General features: G+C 45.5%; 1 protein-coding gene across 1 annotated transcript in view; it reads right to left on the bottom strand.

Annotated features, from left to right (window-relative positions):
- Positions 1–9,387: 9,387 nt before the first annotated feature.
- Positions 9,388–25,084, bottom strand: part of LOC138569556 (mast cell protease 1A-like) — a 98,382-nt gene continuing 82,685 nt past the window's right edge. The window contains exon 5 of the mRNA XM_069647630.1: positions 9,388–14,460. Within this exon, the coding sequence (XP_069503731.1) occupies positions 14,317–14,460 (144 nt within the window). The 3' untranslated portion in view covers positions 9,388–14,316. The remainder of the gene's footprint in view (positions 14,461–25,084) is intronic.

Below are 25,084 nucleotides of genomic sequence, written 5' to 3' on the forward strand. Positions count from 1 at the left end.
CCCAGAGCCTTCATTAAGGCCTTCGCTTCATTCAGAGTCCGATTTCCCTTAACCCGCGGGCATTTTTTCTGTTCTGAAACTCTGCTGCGTTTTGGAACAGAGAAAATGATATTCGTACCGCGGTCTTGCAGGCAGGGGTACTCCAGTACTGTAGAGCACAACTCCAACTGAACGGCCTCTTGAAGCTTGATTACTACTACCTGGATTGAATGTACACACATGTTATCCAAATCCGAAGGATGAAATGCTATGCCACCTCTGTTGGGATTCGGGCCAATAGCCTTCAAGTTGCACAACAATAGCTGGAAGAGGGGCTCCTTCCACCGGGCTATTGTATTGCCCAGACCACCGCCCCCACACTGCATTCAGAAACAGCTGCACAGCATCCTGCAGAAAACATTAGTGGGCAGATGACAGACATTGCAGACACACTGGCCAATTTTGCACCAGTGGAGATCATCTTTGCAATATTTTCACCAACTGACTAGTGTGGGAATGGCATTTGCAGCGGCTAGTGCAAAGATACCATTGTGCATGGGTGGGTCATGGCAAATTGCGGTGAAGTTGCCCGTCAGGGGAGCATCTCCCCCCCCCCCCCCTGATTAGTAAGAACCTGTGCAAAGGGGTGTTCGCTGGGATGAAGAGGTGTCGGAGCGTGCATATTGCACCGTAATATATTGCTACCACTCCAGAAAGGCATTTCTGTCTGATCGCGCAATGTCTCCGCCAACAGCACCCTTTTTCATCAAAATGCACAGTTCCACTATTTTGTGCTCTTCCAGCACTGGTTGGATCTCACGAACATCTTCTTAGCACTGAAGGTTTTTCTAACTCAACTAATGAACACTTAGGAGAAGGCCTCCATAGGCGATGCCACCACTCTTTTATTTAAATAAGGCAGTTCTTGCTTATGCAAACTGTGGCTTGTGACAAATGAAATGTGGGAGCAGGACATATTTCGGAGCATCTCTAGACCTAATTCATGGTTAGGAATCGTGCGCAAAGCAGCAAACCTCTGCAGTGGGCTCAAGGCACATGTCTCGCGTATGGGATGTACCCAGGAACTTTGGTCCAAGTCAACCATGGTCTGACTGCGGCAGCACCCAATGCAAACTCTGACTGGCTCGCGTCTTGGAGTGGTAAAACGCAGCCCAGAAGATGGTAGATTATTGAATCGTAACAAAAGGGGTGATGGCTGGAAGGTTTTGAATTGATCTTAACCCGTGGCGTTGCTCTGGGCAACCCTCCAGACCATCGTTCTTCAGCCTTGTTGGGCCTCATCAGTGAGGAGAAGCTTGGGTCTCTGGGCCCAGCAGCCACGGGACTCACGTCAGGGCATACCCGTCCCACTCGGGGCGACAAAGCAAAAACTAAGAGGTGATGGCTGGAAGGTTTAGAATTAGCCTTCACCATCCACCCCTGGGATTATGACATACCCTTATCCCTCAACTGATCAGATCACCTCGCTGTTCCTTCACCATCCACCACGCCACCCTTACCAACCAAACGCACCCAAACCAATCCTATGAAACAGACAGCGGTGTAGCCAGGATTTCTTGCCCGGGTGGGCCTGCACATTATACACGCAAGACCAAGAGAGGGGCCCAGAACCTTAGGAGATAGGCCCTATTTTCTGGTATGCTCCTGCTAACCAGGCCAAAGTTTGAACTATTCTATGCCATTGAATACTTAATTAAACATAATTCAATGAAATACCATCTTTCAGTGTTTTAGTATTATGAGGGTATTAATGTGCACAGATTTAGCTTTGGGAAGCAATGGAGCGCTTTACAAGTCTTGGAGGGAAGTACACATTGAGGGAAGGAGAGATACAAGGGATTGCGGAGATAACAACAGGGAGGGGCAGGGCAGGCAATTCATCAACAAGGGATTTACAAGTAACCAGGGGACGAAGGAGAGGAGAACATATTGCCCAGTCTCAGGTTTGAGTGTGTGGAAGGAAGAGCCATTCTTGATGAGGAGGGTCTGGAGTTTCTTCCGGGAATGTAGAAGTGAAGGGGCATTACTAGTGTTGATGGGGAGAAGGATCCAAAATCGGGAGTTGTAGACAGAGAAGGCCAGTCTTCTGGTTCTTTCCTTCCTGCACCAGCTGGGTTCAGTTCTGCACATGTTCTTATATCTGGTGGATTGTAGGCCTCAGGAGAGGCTGAGACTCTCAGCGCGGTAGCTTGGAGAGTTGAGCGCAATCGCCTTGTAGATGATGCAGCAGGATCCTAAAACATAGAGTAATGTGAGCCCACAAAATAACCTGCTCCTAGTTGTACGACAGTACTTTCAAGAGACGCAACAAAATTAGGATAACTACTTGTAGCCATGGTTTGTCAAGAGCATGCAGCTTGTTGTGCAATGTGATGAAAAATGTGAAGTGTTACAAAGAAAGTAAACAGGATTTGCTTTGTGAATCAATATATTGTTTTGGAAGATAAAGTTGCTAAATGCAGTGTGTGGGGACTTTGACACCAGATGTGCCTAGTGTAGTGTGAACGACTCAATATTTCACAGGCAAAGGAGTGAACATCCCTGCATCAGAGTGAGTACGAGTAGCTTCACAGCATTTGAAATGACACATGTTACAATTACCCAACTAAGATGTATTAATTTCATTGGGCCTCAATATGAGTGTGCCGGTCCGGTAACAACGGTGCCGGTAAGCCTACCAGCACTGTTGTTACCGGACCGGCAAACTCTGAGTCTGCGGGTGTCTGCCGTCACACCCACCATGTCTGACCTGGCAGGCAGGACGGCAGCCACTCGCAGACTTTCACGAAGCACTGACACCGTTATTAACGGTGCCGGTGCTTCCTTCAACCCCATTCCCATTGAGTCCTATCGGACTCAAATGTGGATTAACATTTTTCTGGCGCCTGACTTCCAGCAACACCAGGGTCGTAATCCCCCGGTGTGTCCGTGAAGCCAGATGCGGTATAAAATCACGAGTCCGGCGGCAGCCTGACAGTTTCACCGGACAGCTACCGCCAGACTCGTAATGAGGCCCATTGACTGTGTAAAGATAAAAGAAAGAGTTGGTCCTGGCGGAATGTGGACCCACAACTATCTGGCCACAGTTGACAGACCACATTTTGGGGTAGGACATTCTACTGCAGCAGATGGGGGCGGGTACAGGGATAGGGTTGGTAAAATAGTGGAAGTGGTAGATAAATGGGATGGGTGAAGTAGAACGGGGCAAGGATAATGCATGGCTGGCCATCCTTAGAAGCACAGTGGTAAAATGTGGAGAAATGTTTCAGGAGGCCAGATGGGGTAAAACGAGAATGTGTACATATACATTCTTTTATTTTCTGGTTTAGAACAGAGCACATCATGCACAGTACCTTCTGAAAATGAAGAGTCATAAGCCTGAGACAAAGGAACAATCCGCCCTGTGGGGGTGAAATAGCCCCTGGATGCCAGAAATCATTGGTGTGCATGCCCCTAAATAAAAAGCCAGTGCAGAAATTATGTCCAACATAAGGCCTATGGAACACAAGCAAAAAGGAAAGAAAGTGGGCCCAAAAATCTGAAGATACTGAAATGTGCACTATACTTCCCATAAAAGAAAGACATGGGGAAATGTTTGTCAAATCAATGACAGCTGTATTGATATTTCCATGAAACAGCAGTCCACAGAACCCTCAATGGGATGTCAGAATTGTGTTCAGCAGCTGCAGTGAAACGGAGTATTTGTTTTAATGTACATTAAACAACATAATGTCATTTAGTTTTTCCCTCTAATAATATACTCAGCAAAATGTTCGCCAGACTGTCAAAATGTGAACTTGGTTTATGCCTATCAAAAGGTCACCCCCATGCACAATGTTAAAGAAACTCGGATGAGTACTTTGTAAATTGTGTGCCTTAATGTCATTTAAAATGCATTATGTAAAGTTTACAGGCTGTTTGAAGGACAGCCATGAGCTGCTGGCTATTTCTTCAGATGTGCAATTAAACCTCAGGGACTCCCTTGGTTGCCCTGGAGATTCAGCCCTTGTTGTCTCCATCCATCAGTGCCTTTCCTTAAAAATACAACCTTAAATACTTTTGAGATCAGAATTGCAGTGAAAGACCAGATACGGCAGGTCTGCTCTGCAGCACTGGTGACCTGCAGGTCACAGTCCCCAAAAATAAATGCATTTGCTTAGCCATTAGCCCTTGAAGGGATAGGTTAATATAAACACAGATCCCTCTGCTGATGTCATGTGCTCAAGGAGGGCGGGGGCCCAGCAGATGAGGAGTGAAGCTGCCCATTGCTTTTTAATGAATCGCATTTTATTGCATAAAATAGACAGTGTACATCGTGCAACAGTTACTATGGGATTTCATGAAAGGTCACAGTTAACCCCTTCTAACCGTGCAAAAGAGATTTTCGTGGGATAAACACAACTAAAGTTATTCATGAAAATATGATTTGTGCCTCCTTGAGTTCACCAGTGATGCGAAAAGTTGATAAAGCATACCAATTATGATTAGTATGACACCTGTAAAGTGCCATATTTTTCACTGATATAGTTCTAGAGTAAATGGAGAAAACCTGTATTTCTGCACAGGAATGACATACAGACTTCTGACTTGTCTCATCTGATTCACATTAAAATATAGTTGTCAAAAATGTATTCATACATGTCAAGCTGGGAAAATTAAGGGTACTAGCCCTGTGGTGAGATTTTCAAATCTTAATGCAGACCGAGCCCATCTGTCAAAGTGGGATGATGAAGTTCTCTCCTCCCCTAGCTCTCCCAAAGCACTCCTCCATCCCCTTGTTCTATCAGCACAAAGGTGGAAGAGGGGTAGTGACACTCCACCAATCCCTTTCATGAGCATTATGACAAGGTAGTGATGTCATTTTTCTTATAACTAAGCCAGCTTGCCTCAGAGCTGGAGTTCTCCCAATAACTCCATGAGATGACCTGCTGCCGAAATCTGGTGTGGACATCCCAGCAGAGATAGGCCTAACCTTGCAGTGGAGTCAGGACAAAACGAAGCTGATTGGGGCCACTTGGAGGAAAGAGAGGACACCCTTGACTGCCCCCCTTTGGCTCTCCCAGCGGTGTGCCCTGACACTCCATGTTGCACACTCCAGACCTCTCCTGCAAGTAGAAATACCCCAAGCCAATGATGATCTATGCCCTGTATTCTTTCGGCAATATTTTAGTTATTTCCCCCTTGAACACTCCCCTGTTTGCCTGTGTAGATGGTTAGCATATTTATCAAAGTAAATCAATTAATTCCCCCATTTAATTCATGGGACCTGTATTGCTGGCATTCAAAACCAACAATCTTTTCCCAGTGTGTTGTGAGCCGGTATATTCATAAAGATCTACCAAAAGAATTTATCTCAAAACGTCCTGTTTCTACATGTGTTCCCATCGGTAAGGTGCAAAACGGAATCTTCCCTGTGTTCCCATTGTGCTCTGAAAAATGAATTTGCATTTGCATTTCTTTCTCACATTGCATCTGTCATCCCAACCCAAAACCGATTTTCCCGTTCTGTTCTGACCATAATCCTAAAGCCCTGTGTGTTATTGGCAGGCGTAGCAAAACAAATGTTCCCCTTTCCTTTCTTACTATCATATTGTTTCTGTGAATTGCAACCCAAAACCGATTTTACCATTGTGAGCTGACCAATATCCCCCAAAGCCTGTCTTTACTTTCAGTTGTAAGAAAGACGAATTCCCCATGTCCTTCTATTCTATTCTTTCCCATACCAGTGGTACGATATAATTAAAAAAACGATTTTACCATTGTGCACTGCAAAACAAATGTTCCCATTAACTTTCTGTTTCCCATATTGTTTCTGGGAGCTAGACCACAAATCCGAGTTTCCCATTGTGTTCCCACTCCCTGCCACTGCCTTCCATTTAAAGGAATCAAGCCTAATTGATGTATGGGGGTGAGGGTTGCTGGGGTAACGGTTAACCAATTTGCTATCGCTGTGTGTTGAATTGCTCTTCTTCTGTCTTGTGATTTAAAAGGAATTAATTGTGACAGTATATTGCTACCTTGTCGCTTTACAGAAGTCATTGTGTTTCCACAACATTGGTGGCTGATGTAATCAGTTTGTTCTAATTTGACTTAAATGAATTAATAAATATCTTATGAATACACACCGGCCTGGTTCCTAGTCCATTGTGGCACCGGCTATTTGTTGGGGTTGTGTGCGAGACAAGTTGGAGGCCTTATCAAAAAAGAACCTAATATCAATCAAAGTTATTCATTGTGTGCCACACTCATTGTGGGTGGAGGAGATCCCTGACTTGCGCGTGACCGTGTAATTAACCGCATCAGCCTTCGTCACATAGCATCATTCCAATAGGCACACTCGTAGTTCTTAAAAATATGCCAAAATAGAGCTCCCAAGTCATGTTACATAAGTCCTGGCATGTGTGCTGCGTGCCCTTTTGAAATACCTCTCCATATTATGAAGGCAGGTCCACATCTACCAGATGCAATATGAAGGGAACCAAAAATGCCAGAACTGATTTATTATTTTGAAACACTTGTGTATAGGCGTGTTATAAATGCCATATCATTTCATTTCACACCTTACATAGCATAACACTACTTGACCCTATGTAGGACAATACTTCTTTCAGACTTGCACACAACGTAAAGAGTATGTGTGATAGTCACATGCTACAAGTCATTGTTTGACAAATGCAAGTATCTTTGTACTATGCATAATAGGCATAGCATTTGTAAATTCACTGTCAAAAGTGTTGCATCCCTTGCAACGGAAGGCCAGACAAAGCCTCCTGTGCGGGTCAGAGCTTGGACTATCACAGGCATTACTGGGTGATGCACTTGCTTTAACAACATAGTATTTCTGCAGAGGTCCCCAGTGCTTTCCTTTAGCTTAGAGGACTCCATGTGGGAAAGTGCTCTGAATATGGGCATGCAGCTTCTGTGCTAATGTGTACAATGAAGGAAGAGCATCCAACATCCTGCAGTCATAGAAGAGGAACACGTCCCAACCACATGTATGTTTTTCCTGTGCCCAGCCTCCATTGCATTTGTTGGAATGCACAGAAATTGCTGAAATGATTTTATGTTTTTAGAATGGCGTAAACTTAACTGCAGGCACAGCACAAGTGCTGATGGGGCTCTGGTTGTTTATTTTCTCTCTTGTGCTGTGTTTTTTCCCCAGTGTCTGACCCGTGTAAGTCATGACAAAACAAAAGAGATGGCTACACGGTTTAGAATTAATCTTAACCTCTGGCATCACTATGGACAACCCTCCAGACCATCGCTCTTTGCCTGCCAAGCCATTGCAGAAAAGGGAAAGACTATATGCAAACCAAGCTTGCCCTCCCGCTACCCCAAGAATGGGATTTCCAGCCCGAACTGCTTGGTCACATCCCCTTTGCACAAGACCACAAGCATCCCCTGACATGTTTCTGTCTCATAGACCATTGATTCATAAACACAACATATATGTGTATGCATTCTCCACCATTTCCGTTATTCTCATGGAAATCAAAAACCTAGTGCAGAATTGGTTTGTCATCGGGATGAAATTCTCCACGGTCCAACGCAGAGTCTTTGCCACTCTGCCACAGTCCCCCCATTTACATATGTTTATGCACTATAGACCCATTAAAAAAAACAGGGAGATTATGGAGGGCAGCGTCATTTCACTCTTTGATTGCCCTTCAGCATGAAGCTAAATTGAAATGAATCAGCACCAATGAAACTGTATGCTGAATGGTACAGACATCTCCTGCCTTGAGTGCTGGAGTGCTGGTGGAGACGGATAACAGCACAGGGCCATGTCACCTGTTGCTGCTGTTGCCATTAAATGAGTCCAGGAAAACAGCAGACATAAAACGTGGTGGGAGAGAGAGCGACATGTGGAATGGTGTTTTCTGGAAATAAGATCATTGTGTGCATATGAATGATTTCATTTAATTTTTCTAATGTGCGAAATCGCACATAGGCCCCAGAGCGCAATATACATGTATGTATGAGTTTGGCCTTGCGCGTCTGTTTTTGTTTCATGGTCATTCAGAAGCTGCGGACTATCCCTTTCAGGATGGTAAGATTGGGAAATTTCTGTTCGGTCTCTCGCAGAAGGTCCAGACAAATCTGAAAAGCAAAAACCTCCTCAGCCAGAATGGGACCAAATTGCCATGTCAGAAGTTCTCCACCCCTGCCTTCAAACCATTCACAAGAGAAGGGGATTCGATTTTGTTATTGGTTCCTTAAAATTATAATTGGTTATGTATGACGCACTTAATACCAAAGAGGTTTCTAAGTGCGGACCGGTCTTCGAACCTGTGTTGCTCTGCGTAGTCTTGGTTCCAAGACGAGACCGCTAGGCTATACTACCCGTTGACCTTGTTAAGGCTACTAACCGAATCACAACATCTTTAGACAATGTGCATTTACTTATCGCTCTTCTTGCTATAGATGGGGTTCAGGTTGAAACCTAGAGGCCTTAATGAAATTCGAGGATCATATTGTTTCCATATTGAACCCCAGTTAGGAGACATCAACACTGATCACTTCATCTGTATCACCAAGTTATAAATCCCTCTCCTATTATGGTGCTGGTTTCTCACAAGCTCCTTGAACCCATGGATACCTCTGATAGCAAGCTGGTGGCTTGAAAGTTGGCCTTCTTGGTCCCTTTGACATTGACCGGGATAGTAGAGATTGGGCCTTCTTGAGGACTCACCAGTCCTTCCCAAAGTCCTTTCTGAATTTCATGTTCATCGGGACATCTGTGCAGGGCTCTTAAGGTTTGCTAAGCAGAACAAAGTCTTTGAGATGTTCTGCTCAGGCGCTTGTGTCCCTCCAAGGTCACAAGCCTTCAAAAGACGCCTAGGTACATGGGTGTCTTCCTGGTTATCTGAATACTACAAGGTCTGCAGTCACTCTGCTCCTGATGTCATGCATGGTGGGGGCTAAGACAGTCTCTGAAGTTCCTTATAACAATGCTCCCTTAGGTGCTATATGCAATCTGGCAACCTGGACTACAGCCCATGCATTCTGAGGGCACCCCTTTCTGGATGCCAAATTTGGTCAACCAGTACTTGAGACCATATTTGGGCAAATAGTATGATTTACATTCCTCACCAACACATTGAAATCTTGCAGTTGAGTCTAGGGAGAATGTTCCAGGACACGGAGCAAGTATACACTACTCCCCATAGTGACTACGGTTCTCCTAGTTTCAATGGACTTTTTCTCAAATTGACGGTCTCTAAACGATTACATATCTTAACACAAAGAGACAAGGCAGGCAGGTGGGGGGCGGGGGGAGGTGTATGTGTGTGTGTGTGGGGACTCTATGAGAACAGTAGTCGCTACGTTGCATACTTACACTACACACAGAGAGACACAGTTGTAGAGTAAGACACATGACTCAAGTTAATGTGAAATGCTTTATTAAGGATTGATCTATAATTAGCATTTGCAGAGCATGCGTGCATGCATTGTGCAGTACCAGGGAATAACACGTGGCACATGGATGGGGCAAAACTAGTGTGAGCACACATAAGTACAATTTAACCCATTTACAAACAGGCCACGTGACTTGCGTAATGATCGAGAAATCACCCCGAGTGAACTGGGGACCTTTCAGGGTTTAGGATAAAGTGGACATTAACAAAGCCAATAGTTGACCTTTTAGGGCAGATGTGTAGCATCTCCTGCAAATAAAGTGTCGGGACCTGAAAAAAGCACCCTAGCCCTGACCTGAGACCAAAAATGGTTCTGCTGGTGCTTCTGAATGGTGGTACATGGCAGGAGCCCCTCTATTGTAGCATTTGGGCCCATCACATCTCTGCTGCTGTGACCCGCAGCAACCACTAGAGGGCGCCTGAGACAGTTCTACCCAGACACACTCATCCTTTACCACACAACTCGTTACTAGGCCAGTCCTGCCCACACACAACTCCGACTATAAAGTCCAGTCTGATCCTTAGGCACCTGTGACATTCCAGGATTGAGTGCATGAAACTAAGCCAGAACATGTACATTGTGAATGGAGCATCCTACATTTCACTACTGGGTGCCAAAAAGCTCTTCCAATGCACCTCAATCCTGGCATGCAAGCCGCCCCCACCGCCCCCCGACATTCTACTATAGATCCACAAATTAGGGCTCGTGTTCATTGAGGAGTAAAATCATATAAATCATACCTTTGTATGGTGGAGAGGGGGTACGATTCCATTCCTCCCTTCCTCTCCGCGATACAAATGCGGTAGCATGCATGCCTGCGATTGATTGCTATGGAATCCGCCTGCTTTTTACACCAGCAGGAAACAGGCGGATTCCACGGGGATCCATTGTAAACGCTGCTTGTCATGCCTAAACGGCAGGTCGGGGCATGTAGCGAAGCTACCAACAGTGGCAGAAGCGGGCTGATCAAGATCACTTACATTGGATTTACGCAATTTGCACTACAAAGTTCAAAAAGGAGTCCTGAAAGTGATTTTTTGCCTGCACTTCACAACTCCCTTTTGCACCTGTGATGCAAATTACGGATATGGGACTTGTTTGCACCTAAGTGCAAGCGTAACAGTTCCCCTCCGCAGAGGGAGCCCCTTAGAGTTTGGTCAGTACCCTTGAATTCTGGCCCACAGCACCACCTGCTATCTTATGTTATGTTATTGGGACTTGTACCGCGCACTGCAGCCATTGTCATGGTCTCCAGGCACTCTGCTATTCCAATATTTGGACTCACAGGCAGCCCCTCTCCTGAATCTGGATCCTAACCTGCAGCACCCTCTGCATTTGTATTACTGCAACCCACATGCAGCCCAGCAGAGTTACTTACCTCTATCCTGTTGTCTCCCCAGTACTGGAAACTAAGAGAAGTTTGACTTAGGCACGCTTGCTCGCATGTGCAGCTACTCTCACTTAACGGGTAGCGCTGGGGCTGACCATGTAAATGCACTGTTTGGGAGTGTGAATGCTGGCCCTTTAAGAGCCCCTGCCATCCTATATAGACTACACTTTATGTTAAAAACACTCTTCGACCGGGGATGGAAGCGCTGCCAAATCCCCTTTAAGAGCCCCAACAGGCCTGTCCGGAAATGAGACGCACTGCCATGTTAGACGCCACTGCAGCAACTTGAGAAGCAGCCCTCCTATTTTGTTTTTTTTATTGTTACAGCTGACTTAAGACTTAATCAACTTTACAATATAAAACATCATAAAAAAAAACTTTTTACAACATAAAAAAATCTAACTGAGTTAAAACAGCATTACAAATCTAATGAACTTTCAGCATAAAAACCATTCATTGTAAGCATTCAGAGATATATAAAAAAAAAATCACTTCCATTTTACATTTGGAACAATAAAATGTCACAAGAACAGACTCTGCTGATCTTTGGGTAAATATTGAATTATTGACCTTTGCTATTATTAGTTAATATATTTCACAATATTCAATTTTAATTGTTTGTTTAAAACAGTATAACAAATGTATATTAATTCCATTAGTTACATTGTTTCTAAATGTAATGCTTGAAAAAATGTAATTGCGCTGAGTCTATATGAAGATCGATGTCCACAGAATACGAATTGCCAGAGTGACTCCTGTGACAGAGCGCTATACTCTCTGAATGTTGGTCTCAAATATTGAATGTGCATTGATGACAGTATCCGGTCGGATAGCACAGCGAGTAGAGCGCTCGCTTTGACATCCGTGCAGAGCCTGCTGACTCAGGGTCGAATCCCGGCGGTATATTAAGCAGCCCTCGGGTCCGTAGCGCCATATAAAGGCTAGATTGTTATTATTAGTGCTTCACACTTCGCCACCAGGTGATATAATATTTGCTCGTTATCTATGATCTTACAAAATCGACACCCGTTTTCTTGCCCTTGTATTCATTTTCGTTTGGCCTGTACCTCCTTTGTTAACCATACATTAAATCTTCTCAAACGCATCCAGTCCGATCTGTGTTGTGGAGATGGAGATTTTTTTAAATCTAATTCCGGCTCACTATATTTTTTTATGGCTAAATGGTTGATTCACAAAGTCCCGATATCCCAAACACTTGTGTCTCGTCTCCTTCCAATCAAATTGCAATAACTTTGCTTTGGCCCTTACCGGGTTTTGAATTGGCACTTCTGAAGAGATGGGTGCACTTGTTGGTGCTTGCTTAACTGCCGTTCTCCATTTCCACACACACAGATCGTCGGCCTCACACATATGCTTTGACAATGCTCCAATTATCATCACTGATTCTAGAGCATAACACATTTTTTGAGCAGCCCTCCTATCACTCAAAGGGCGCTGCCGCCGAGCGAGGGCACTCTTTTGGAAGATGCATTTGGCGAGACAGAACTGACACATCTTGGGTGATGTAAACTAAGGCATAGCATGTCGCGGGAGCCGTGCTGCGTGGAATGCACCCAAGGTGTGGCATGGGCAGTGTTACGTGAAGCTAGGTATGTGGCCTGGGATATGGTGCAGGGAGTGTTGCACGAGCCGTGGTGCACGGAGTGAGAGTGGAAAGTGATATGCAGAATATGAAATGAGGCATTTCATGTGGAAAGTGACCTGAGGCGTGTGCGGAGTGGGATACGGCGCAGGGAGTGTTGCACGAGCCGTGGTGCACGGAGTGACAGTGGAAAGTGATATGCCGAGTTTGAAATGAGGCATTTAATGTGGAAAGTGACCTGAGGCGTATGCGGTCTGGGATATGGCGCAGGGAGTGTTGCACGAGCCGTGGTGCACGGAGTGACAGTGGAAAGTGATATGCAGAATATGAAATGAGGCATTTGATGTGGAAAGTGACCTGAGGCGTATGTGGCCTGGGATATGGCGCAGGGAGTGTTGCACGAGCCGTGGTGCACGGAGTGACAGTGGAAAGTAATATGCAGAATTTGAAATGAGGCATTTGATGTGGAAAGTGACCTGAGGCGTGTGCGGAGTGGGATATGGTGCAGGGAGTGTTGCACGAGCCGTGGTGCACGGAGTGACAGTGGAAAGTGATATGCCGAGTTTGAAATGAGGCATTTGATGTGGAAAGTGACCTGAGGCGTATGCGGCCTGGGATATGGCGCAGGGAGTGTTGCACGAGCCGTGGTGCACGGAGTGACAGTGGAAAGTGATATGCAGAATATGAAATGAGGCATTTGATGTGGAAAGTGACCTGAGGCGTATGCGGCCTGGGATATGGTGCAGGGAGTGTTGCACGAGCCGTGGTGCACGGAGTGACAGTGGAAAGTGATATGCAGAATTTGAAATGAGGCATTTGATGTGGAAAGTGACCTGAGGCGTGTGCGGAGTGGGATATGGTGCAGGGAGTGTTGCACGAGCCGTGGTGCACGGAGTGACAGTGGAAAGTGATATGCCGAGTTTGAAATGAGGCATTTGATGTGGAAAGTGACCTGAGGCGTATGCGGCCTGGGATATGGCGCAGGGAGTGTTGCACGAGCCGTGGTGCACGGAGTGACAGTGGAAAGTGATATGCAGAATATGAAATGGGGCATTTGATGTGGAAAGTGACCTGAGGCGTATGTGGCCTGGGATATGGTGCAGGGAGTGTTGCACGAGCCGTGGTGCACGGAGTGACAGTGGAAAGTGATATGCAGAATTTGAAATGAGGCATTTGATGTGGAAAGTGACCTGAGGCGTGTGCGGAGTGGGATATGGTGCAGGGAGTGTTGCACGAGCCGTGGTGCACGGAGTGACAGTGGAAAGTGATATGCAGAATATGAAATGAGGAATTTCATGTGGAAAGTGACCTGAGGCGTACAGAGCTGCGAAACAGGGTAAGTGTAATTTGCCTGACGCTGGCATGGGGAATTTCAAACTAAGCACGCTCTCAGGGCTAGTAGTGGAACGTGTACAGGGAACGTGAACAAGGGTCAGGATGTGTAATACCATCTGAGGTGTAGAATGGCACCTCGATCCGGCACAATGAATGTGACCTGAGGCGTGGAATGCGATTAGAACTAATCGCACTGAGAGCTGTGAGACAGGATGTGTGTGGTGTGGGCATTATACAAGCAACTAACATCCCAGAACATCATTTCTCTTTCGTGCACACTTGACCTTTCTTCTATTCACCGCTGTTAGGCAGTGGTAAAAGTGTACCGAAAAAAGTAGTGGAACACCGCTGCTGACTGTTCCCGCTCACTTCGATCACTGCTCTTAGGGTACAGGGCAGGGAAGTGCCATTGAATCAGCCAACGTCCATTACATAACGACTAGTAGGTGCTGTTGTCAACTAGAAGATAGTATAGGCAGGGAATGTAAAACGAGTGGAGTTGTATAGGAAGAGAGAAAAAGCAAAGCGGCTGTAGTTTCCAGAGCGTCGGAGCCAGAGCAGGGGCAGCTCAGCCAGCGCGATTCAGGATGCTCTGGTACCATTTCATGTATTTGCAGATGCGGGTGTAAAACCCAGGAGGTGACTTCGGTGTCCCAACGCTGACGATACCTTCAGCCACGCCGTTGCACACCAGGGCCCCTCCGGAGTCGAGCTGAAAAAGAAAGTGGCATAGACCTTTTATACATTCCGTACGTTCTCAAGACTGCCACAGTTGTGATTATGATGGCCCCCGCCCCTCCTCAAAAGTGCACGCACCAGTCTCTCATCATCTATATACAGCACTCCATAGGTGGCTTTACAGGCTGTGGCAGGCAAGGCCTTGCAATGTCTCTCAGGTGTACAGGCCGAGGGCGGGGCGGTCACAACCTGTGCAGATGAGTAAAACAGCCAGGGCTGTCGCCCCTTCAGACATGTTTGAGGCATTTACTCAGTTGCAGAGACTGTTCCAGGCCTGCACTATTCACTGGCTGGGGCCAGTGAGGCTGAAGCATGACAGGGTTGGCATAAAGCGCCTTCTCTTTGGCAGTAGGCAGCAGAAAAACGATTATTTGAAGGAGTGCCGGCAGGGTCGGACTGGTGCATAAAATTGTCTCGGGCACCAACGTGAAAGTGGCCCACAGTTGCAAATGGGAATTCATTCCTTTTGTGACGCTGTTTGAACAACACCCAGGTTATGATAAAATGTGATGCAAATTGTACATTTTGAAAGAATATTTATTCAGTAACACTGGTCAAAACTATTGGCCGCATGGTGAAGTAACTCATCAAATTGGCCCACAATGGCCCAAAAGGTGGCCCACCTTAACCCAAAAAACTGGCCCACGCTAGCATTTTGCATTATTGGTTCATCCATGGGCCTATTGCCCTATAAGCCAGTCCGAGCCTGGTTGTCAGTGGGAGAGGTTTTGATTGGTTATGATTGAGTCAAAACCTTCCACCAATCACTCTTCACCATGCCTCAGCAGTACAGAGCATGGCAGACTTACGCCAATCATTGTCGCGTAACAGGAAAGAGGTGTATCGTATGTCATGTAAAGTTGTATTGAAGACAAGCAACTTTAGCGGGTCTTTGGCAGCAGGTTCTGGAAGAAAGGGGCGGGGCTTGGAGGAGGAGGATATGCAAGATGCGAAACCTCAAGCGTTAATGAGGACACCCTTGGAGACGCTGTTCTCTGTCCGGTGACAGGTTTCTTGGTGATTTGTGTTGATGGCTCTTGGGTTAAGTGTATAAGTCAGAGGTGTAGGCATCGTACTCAGTTTGCTACTAACAGAGTCTGCCCTCACAGCGAGGGCGACTGGATGAGTGTTGCTCCAGGGCTGTGTGTGATAAGCCGGTGGATGTGGCCAAGGGTTTGGATGCTGTTAGTGTGAGCAGGGGAGGGGGAAAGTGGTAGGCGTTCACCTGCAGTGCTCGAGTGGGTTGTCCAACTCCACACCTTAAGTGCCGCAGTCGTGAAATACATTTGCTCCTGCATGGACTCTCCCCCCGGCGATTACGTCTTACGTCTCAGAATGAATTCTCCCCCGAGACATATATATATATATATATATATATATATATATATATATATATATATATATATATATAATGCATTTTTTTTATGCCTTGCTGAGCTATTTGTGGGACTGTGAGAAACATGATTTATATTATGAAGATAGGTCTTAATTGATGTATTATCCTATTTTATGGATTATGATGGAAGGAAAGGAAGAGAAAAAGAGAACAATTATATAGAGATAATAATATTTTATCTATGTAATATGTTGATAAATGTATTTTGTATGTTTTGTGTAAAAGTTTAAAAAAAACATTAGAGACAATTAAAAAAAAAAATTAACATTGTACTCCTGTAATGAACACGAGTCCAGCGCTGAATGTTAAGTTATGTTCTTGGGCATTTGTATAGCACCTTTGACCATTGTTATGATTCCAAAGCTCATCTCCCAGCATTCATAACATTTTCTATTTTTGCTTTTATGTATTGAGCATGGATCTAGCTTTGGAAAGTGGTTTGCAGAGTAATTGATGCCAGTTTGATCTTTTTTATTTGATTTAATTTGAACACTGGCCTAACTTTAAGCACATTTTGTAATACATTTGGACAGATGTACTTGCACAAACACCCAGTGCGCAGAAATCATAGTGCCCATGGTCCAACCTCACGCCAATTTGAATTGGTCATGTGCACTACGGTTTCAGTGCACTAGATGTTTGTGCAAGTTTAACAGATGACCATTTGTGGTGTCTTTGGCAACTCTCCCCAGGCACTGTACTGCTGTGAAATACCAGTATGCCTGCATTTTCTTGCTTGAGAGTGTCATAAAGGCAGTGCTGTACTCAGTGGTGGCTCGTGAATTGTTTTATTGGAGGGGTGTAGATACTTCCTACAAACATGCAGGAGCGACTGAGCTTTGGGAGGAACCCTGACCCAAACAAAGAGAGGGTCGTGTGGGTTCTTCCCCTGAGAAATCCTTTTCAATAATTGGTGAAAATGGTGCATTTTACAGCACATTATAAGTGGAAAATTGGTTGAAAAGGCAGACAGTTTGTGATTGGTTTTGTAGACTTACTCATGAAAATAACAAACAGATGCGATTCAACAGCAGTCCGAGCTTTGGGAGGGACCCTGAACGAATCAAAGGGAGGGTCATGGGGGTTCTTTCCTGGTTGTGCACCTACATTTATATATGCCAGTATTCACATACATCAACATACTCATGTTTGCTTTGCGCATAACATCTGTAACAATGCTATATATAAACAGGTACACGCTGGTTCTAGGCCAGTGTTCCCACGTAAGAACATACTCCTATTGGCTTTGCCATTAAAAATGCCGTGCCACAATATGAACATATGTCAAAACTTGCTGCACCAACATGCCAGTCTAACCATGTGATAACATATCATACTTGCTTTATAATAATGCCCAGTAGAAAAGTCATGTCAAAGTAAAACATAGCCAGACTTTCTGCATCGAAATGCTAATCTAGCCACGTAATAGCACATCATGCTTGCCACAACACTGATGCCCAGTAAAACTAGCATTGGCAAACCAAATAGTTTTTACATTTGTAGTTTGCAGCATTTAACATTTAGCATGGAGGAAAGGAATGAGAAATGACAGCCCAGAGAAGATGGCAGCATGGAAGGGAATGAAGGGCAAGACTGGGGAAGAGTGGGGATGGGGGGGGGGGGTTGAGACAAGCACTGTGTGGAGAGGAATACAAAATAAATGGCATCACAAGGAAGAAGAATAAAACCCATAAGCTTAAAGGTACGCCAGCAACAGGACACAGGAGCATTTTACAACATTTGAATCAAGGAGTGACAATGCAAATGGGGCCAGAGCCACAGCACAAGGGGGGCTGATAAACATCGCAATGGTGGGTGGAATGTCAGCGCAAAGGTGGGCGGAGCAACAGCACTAGAGGGGGAAAAGTGACAACGCAAGGGGGAAGGAGCGACAGCATAAATTGGGAGGAGCGACGATGCAAGTGGGGAGGAATGACAGGACAAGGGAGGAAGGAGGGACAGTGTAAGGGGAAGAGGGACAGTACAAAGGGGAAGGAGTGACAGTACAGGGGGAAGGAACAACAGCACAAGGGTTGGGGAGAAGAGACAGTGCAAGGTTGGAGGAGGGAGGTGCAGGGAGGAGAATGAACAGTGCAAGGGAGAAGGAGGGACAGCACAAGGGGGAGGAGGGACAGGCAAAGGTGGGGGAGGGACAGCATAGGGGGGAACATAGAAACAGTGAAAGTGGGGAGTGACATCTGTTGGTTGTGTGTATAACTACAGCCTTTGGTCATAGTTATCCTATATTTGATCTTGTGTGTGGGACTGTGAGTGTGTCCCCATTCACATTCACATGCAGTTCCACATCCTGAATTCCCAATGGGCCAGGCAAAGCTGGGGGATGCAAAATGCCCATAGAGTTGCATAGTGCATTAAGATGCAGGCTGAGGAACAAAAACTGTCAAATGGAAACCACAATTCCCTTTGACAGTTTAAGACAGCTCAGGAGCGCTCACTTGGCTTCATAAAGCAGCCAGTGGAGTGTTTGGGGTTTACAATGGACTGGATCGTTGGTTCCACTATAAATAGCAAGGGTTTTGGTGGGTCGGCACTCCCTTGCCCATTATGAATGAGCCACTACTTTCTATACTGTAGGTCAAGGAAGGGAACTAATAGTTCCCATACTGCTTGTGCATTCTGGGGGGAGACATCCACATGCAAAAGCCGGAAAAGAAGGCTAGTGAAAAACTCTGCAGGACCCTCTCTAGGGAGGCAAGTGGGACTTAATTGGGGGGGGACTCCTCTCAAGGAAAAACATACTCTCATTCCCAGAAGGAACACCCTGTGGAAGCAACACTGTCTGCCTATATAGGATTGCCTTCAATTACAAGCAATGTGCTTTCCTTTTGTTTGGCTTCAGGTAATGCTGGATCAAATCCGACGCCTGAAGAAAAAATTGAACTCCTCTTTGCACGTGAACATATTTGTAACAGAGACAAACTGATTGAGAAGAGAGACAGAGAGCCATACGCAGGGGAAGCCCTCTGATGTAGCAACATCTTGGTGGGGCAGAGCAGTGGAGAAAGAGAACACCAGAGAAAGACGCCAGAGGACTGGCATAGAAAACAATCGGGAAACCACTGCCAGGACAGAGTCCTGCAGACAATCCTATGTGGTAGTGTGACCACGGAAAGGTCGTGGAGGGCTCTGGGCCTGATCAGCAAAGCTGAAACCAAAAGGAACGGGAAGAACGAAACCTATGCTGAACAGACAGACCCACTGAGATGATGAGAACGATTCCATGGGGAATTCGAGAGAGAGGAGGCAGAGAGTCGAGAATGCTGTCTCGTCCCGACACCAAGCCCCAAGAATCCACCCACCACAAGTGAAGGTACCAGGGTGGAACAGAGAAAGGGGAGGAAGTAGCTGAAGTTGCAACAGTGATTACAGGGGAATGGAGAAAGCCTGAGCAGATATATTAGGAGATACCAAGGACAATTGTTGGCAATATTAATTATGAAGCCTAGAGAAAGCCTGAGCATACATTTTTGACAATGCCAAGGAGAGTTATAACCAATATTGATTCTGAAGCCTTGGGAAAGCCTGAACATACCTATTGGAAGACCCCAACGAGAGTTGTAACCAATATTAATTAGGGGACAGTAAGAAAACACAAACCTAAGAGGTAGGAGAGATATCAAAGAGGGTCAGCCCCTGAATTTACTGTGAATCATTAAGAAAGCACACATATATTGATTGGGAAACAGCTAGAAACCTACCAAGTATAATTAGGGAGGAACATTGGAAGCCATTACTAAGAGACTTTGAAAACCACTCTGATTTAAGCTCAAATATCAATCTAAAAAATCAAAGACATGAACAGGGTAAGCACAATCGTTAAGTGTATACCAAACCCCAACCGAAAGAGAGTCACGTATAGAGACTAAAGGACTAATATAGAGAGGAAGGAATGTAAAAGACTACATCCAGAAAGACAGTAAGAAAAACATTGATTGGGCTCTCACACTCTGGGATAGCCTACCTATGAAAATACAGCATGAACTACAGTAGCTCATGAAAGAGACACCGTTAAGGAGTATAGTTTCTACTAACTTGTTTCCAGTTAGTGGCATAATCAGACTTGCTGCAATTGAAACCCCCCTGAAATAAAGCTCCAAGACTTACAGCTAAAAGGAAGGTGCGAGAAGATTTATATTTTGGCAAACTTTAGTTATTCGTTTTAGTGGTAGGGTCGGATAGAAGTAGGTATATTCTCCTTTTCCAGTGTTCCTCTTCATTCATATGCTGTGTCTATAGACTGAAAAAGCCACATTTTGACATACACAACCAATGTATCTGAGGCAGAACCAACCATCTAAAACTAACATCTTTTGAATGCCACACTTGTGTTACTTTTGGTATGCACCTTACTCGCCTCTTTGGCTGGAGGAAAATTAACTCTGAATTTGAAGGTGTGTACCAGAATTGTGAGGAAATATCCTGCAGTTTAGGGTACCTCATAGACAAGTTAATCTGGAAGATGTTGGCTTGTACACAAACACACATAGAATTTAGTATTGGGCATTGTGCCCCAAATCAGAAAATGTATTGAAAATATGAAAACTATAGAGGCTTTTGGGGTTGAATGCATTACATACATTGTATGACAATCTATTTGATATCGTGGTTTCCCTGAAATCCTATTTCCAAACTTGAAGAGGTGCTATTCAACCTCTGAGAGAGAAGCAAAGTTAAGTAATGTGACTTAATTTCTTGCTGCGGAAAACAAACATGGGCCTTGATCTAGTGTGATGTTAGTTTGTCAAATCTTTAATAGCAGCACTTCAGGTGAACACATACAAGAAGAATATACAGGTTCCCATGGAATCCTAGACCCTGTTCCACCTTCCCCTAAATCAACATCTCTTTATATATTTTTCATTCCTTTACTTTCAATGCACTAAGCAGAATATTACTATGACCTCATCAAGGAGGGTTCAGTCTTTTCCAATTATCAGAATAACAACCTCTCTGATGCCTGTCTATTTTGGACGATATTCAAGGGCTAAAACCAAGCACTCATGACATAACCTTTGCATCTGCATACAACAAATACAATTGAACATTACGACTTAACAGTGTTAGTCTGGAAGCAACCCTATCCTTCTAAATAATTTTCCTTGTACAGCAGTTTAAAAATGTGAGAATAAATACATTGTTACATTTCAAATCTGTTTTTTTCTTTGTGCCTGCATTCACATTATTCAAAATGTATTCTCTTACTTGGCTAAATGAAGGCCCAATTTTCTTAAAATGAACACACATCCCATTATCACCTTACATCAACTCCCAGTTCAATTTTTCATCAACTTTCTGAATGTACATGCATACAAATAGAATAGGTAACACACAGTTCTAGTCTGACGAGGAGGGCTTCTTAAGGGTCATAGTGGCTGAATGATGATCACCGTCTCATCACTCCCAATCCGAAGACTGCAAGCTGTCCTAGTGCCCATAAGCATGTCATCAGATGTAGCTCAGATGTTTAAGTTGTCAAGTAGTTGGTTGTTGCACAGACAGAATTGATCAGGAACTGGAGCTACTGGGGAAATGCCAATTCTTTTCAGCCTTTCAGAGTTCAGGGTTCTGGGGAATATAACAAAGTCTCCTGTCTGGCTCTGCTTCCCAGCAAGCCGGTGACTTACATGGACTGGTTGCAGAATGGGGATGATCCCCTGACCACCCTGCCCTATCCTTGTAACATGGCCAGGGATAAACTAATTGCTTCATTACAATCTAGTCTTAGCGGCTTGGATTCTGCTCACAGCACCAGTCAATTAAGGCAGACAAGCTATAAGAGCCATAACCCTCCCAAACCCCTTGTGGGACAATGCAGGGCAATAGTAACATACCCTATCCACAATTGAGAGGGACTGAAGCTCTCTTTCTGAGCAGACCTAAAGCTCCAGCATACAAAAAGATGCCTTCCCCTTTAAGGGAAATCACTTCCATACACTTGACATTGATAGTTTGTCTTTCGATGCAGTTACAATCTCACTCGTAGCATCAGAGAAGCCACTTTGCAGAGCTTGGGAAATGCATTGTCAACTGAGACATTCTATGGATGCAATGTTACAAGTCCATGGCTTCCCAGATGTGGAGAGTTCAATGAAAGGAACAAAGTTTCAACAGCATTATTCTACACCACCACCTCCACCTCCATCCACACCCAAACCCTCTTCGACTCCCTCTCTGACCACTTCCACAATGTAGCCCTAGAAAGAAACATCTCCATTATCACTAACATAGAAGCACTACCCCCTCCCTCCCCTCTGGACTCAACCGAGACATCACAACAGCCAACCATCCGCCCGCTCTTCTCATCCTTCTCTCCACCCTCCCATCCCGAATCTTTAAAACTAATAAATAACAGCTGAACCTCAGGATCCCCAGGACACCCCTGCCCCCCAACTCTTCTAAAATAAATCCTAACCTCCACCAGTGCAGGGGACGTCGCAAGGTCAATTGTCTACTCATCTCTCACCTCTGGCATCTTCCCAGCAGAATGCAAAGCCTTCTACATCAAGCCACTGCTCAAAATGTCCTTTTTCTGACCAACTACAGACTCATCTCCAACAATTGATTTATACTAAAGAGGGAATGTCAGAATACGCCTCCCGTCCCGGAAGACCCTCCAACCGGAAGAATCACCAAAGACAATATGGCCGCCGATCATATGAACTCACACCAATTCCCACTGCTCCCCAATGAACAATTACCACGAGAGATACCCTGTCACCAGACCCTACCACCCAGGAGCAGTACGAACAATACCCAGAGTGGACGAAAATGTACAGGAGGGAGCTGGAGACAGCTACATGGACAGAAACGACGAATGCACAGAGAAACCATGCGTCAAGTCGATAGAGACACCATGACGACATAGCTACGTCAGACAGGAAGCACACGTGCCATGAATAAACTCGGGAAACTCACACATACAATTACACAAAGAACACACATATACAGCTCTATGAGTTAGAGGACAATGACATATACATACTGTCTGCAGGTTTATTATTTTTCCATTAGGCTTGCCACAGCAACGCAGGAACGCAAGAATCAAGAAGGGCCAGTGTAAATGCTTGCAGTTGCTTACATGCAAATAACCCCATGCTATGGCAGGAGCACTCAAGGGACCTGACAGCCATGACGCACTAACCTATGGATACTATGGAAGGCGCACACAGTAGAAGCCAGACCATGGTTTAGGAAATTCTAGTAGGCCATGATCATCTTAGAGAAAGCTGAATCCACACATTACGCTGTGCAAGCAGAACCACCACGGCAGGACAAAGCCACTGCCAAGGTCGCAATGTTGCAAATGGCATTCCTCACCCTGAACCAAAGTAACAACGGCTGCAGGAGAGGCACGTTCTCTGACAAATACAGAATAATTCCAGCCTCCTGTGCTCACAATGTGGTCTCCAAGCACGTGATCCGGCTGAGCTGATGAGGAGCCAAGATTTAGTGACTGGGAAGAGCAATCCGTCTCACGGACCAGACAATGGTTGCAACAAATTTGTTACACTCAAGCTACAGCTCTATCTTGGGAAATGGAGCACTCTCATGGCAGTAATGGTCCACACACGGTTATGGCGCTGACACATAGTTGCACCTCACAAACACATAATTGCACCATGAACCGGTGTCTAGCGGGCTGTGGGCAGAGGTTGTCCCAGGCTTGGGCGCCTGCGGCTTAACCAATCAGAAATCATAGCCCGAGGGGTAGGTAGCTGGGGTCACTGACCAATCACGAGGTCTGCATACTGTAACAAATAGTTAGTATCAGTTTTCGGGGATGCTCCAAGCCTAACACCTGACACAGCCTGGTCCAATAAACTATCTTCTATATGGGCTCCTATATGGGAACTACCACTCTGCAACCTATCGGAGTGGAGTTAGGTTTTGGAGAAAGGCCCAGAGTGGGGCGCAGGTTGTGATGCCACACGTTACCAAAACTGGCCTGCGAGCCAGAATGCGATGAGATGTGCCTGGACTTCCCTCTGTGCATGTAATTCCTGTGGTTTGTTGTCTGTAATAAACCCCAGTGTACCTTGCTACTTGTGAGGACCTTGCGTTCTTTTGGGAAAGGAAGGAGTTAGGCCTTCCATGAGTTCGGCATCCGCAGACTCCTAAAAAACACTCTGCTGGCCTGGGGGTCTACCCTAACAAGTTGGAGGCACTGCTGAGATCATTTGTGATGTCAGCCCGGCCAGAAGCTGCCTCCTTAGTCGTCGGCCCTGGAAGGCTGCAGCACCCTCGCAGGAATTGCGAGATAACCGGACAGGACAACCGGAGATAGGCGGTCAGGAGCCGTCATGAGAATATATCCCGCCCCCATTCAGCGAGGTGTCCAAGCAGTCCAGAACGGAGAGACGAGCGGTTGACGGGGAGCCGGCAGCCGAGCAGCGTCGACAAATGCAGTACGTAAGTAGTGGTCCACATAAATAGCAACTTGTTGTGTGGATGGGTTTCACACATGCTGGAGTAGGGAGGTCTTAACTGTGATTTTGTGAGTTATAGTTGTGAATAGTGGTGATGGAATAGTGGAAGCATGTGCATGACAGTAGGGACTGGAGCAGAGGTAGGAGACTCTTTTCTATGTCTAGGAAATGTTCGGCCTTAAAGGTGAAAGGTTGTGGTGAACAACCAGGACTATTGACTTGAATAAGCTTGGACTATAGACGTATGTACATTAGGTATCCCATTGAATTGGGCGTTTTAGCTTGAAGCATAGATGTCGGTATCCCCGTAAGGGTAGGCTGGAGCTATCCTAGATTGCGAAAGGTGCATTAGCTGGTTAAATCTCCTGGAGAGAGGCATTTTGCACGTTAGGCGACGCATCGGGTGCAGTTAATCACGAGAAATAAGAATATACTCCACCCCGGAGAGGTGGGAAGAAAGCTGTGGGGATTGTGGGTTGTTGGTTTGCTGTGCAGGATTGAAGCAACAGGTCTGTCCATCTGGTCAAACTTTAGAGAGAGGGAGGGGAGGTGGATGAGTGGAAAGGGAAGGGGTAGTAACTGGCTGAGACGAAGCAGGCGTACATTCTGAGTTAGGCTAGAATGGGGCTACAGGTAACCAAATGACAGTTAACAGGCCCAAAACAGCAAATTTCACTGGTCCTCTGAGTTACCAGAAGCTCCACAGTGAATAGATAATCAATGAGCTATGATTAGATCCCACAATCCTAGTGCTA

The sequence above is a fragment of the Ambystoma mexicanum genome, chromosome 1p (assembly GCF_040938575.1).
Source record: "Ambystoma mexicanum isolate Mex_15411 chromosome 1p, UKY_AmexF1_1, whole genome shotgun sequence".
Classification (NCBI taxonomy): Eukaryota; Metazoa; Chordata; class Amphibia; order Caudata; family Ambystomatidae; genus Ambystoma; species Ambystoma mexicanum.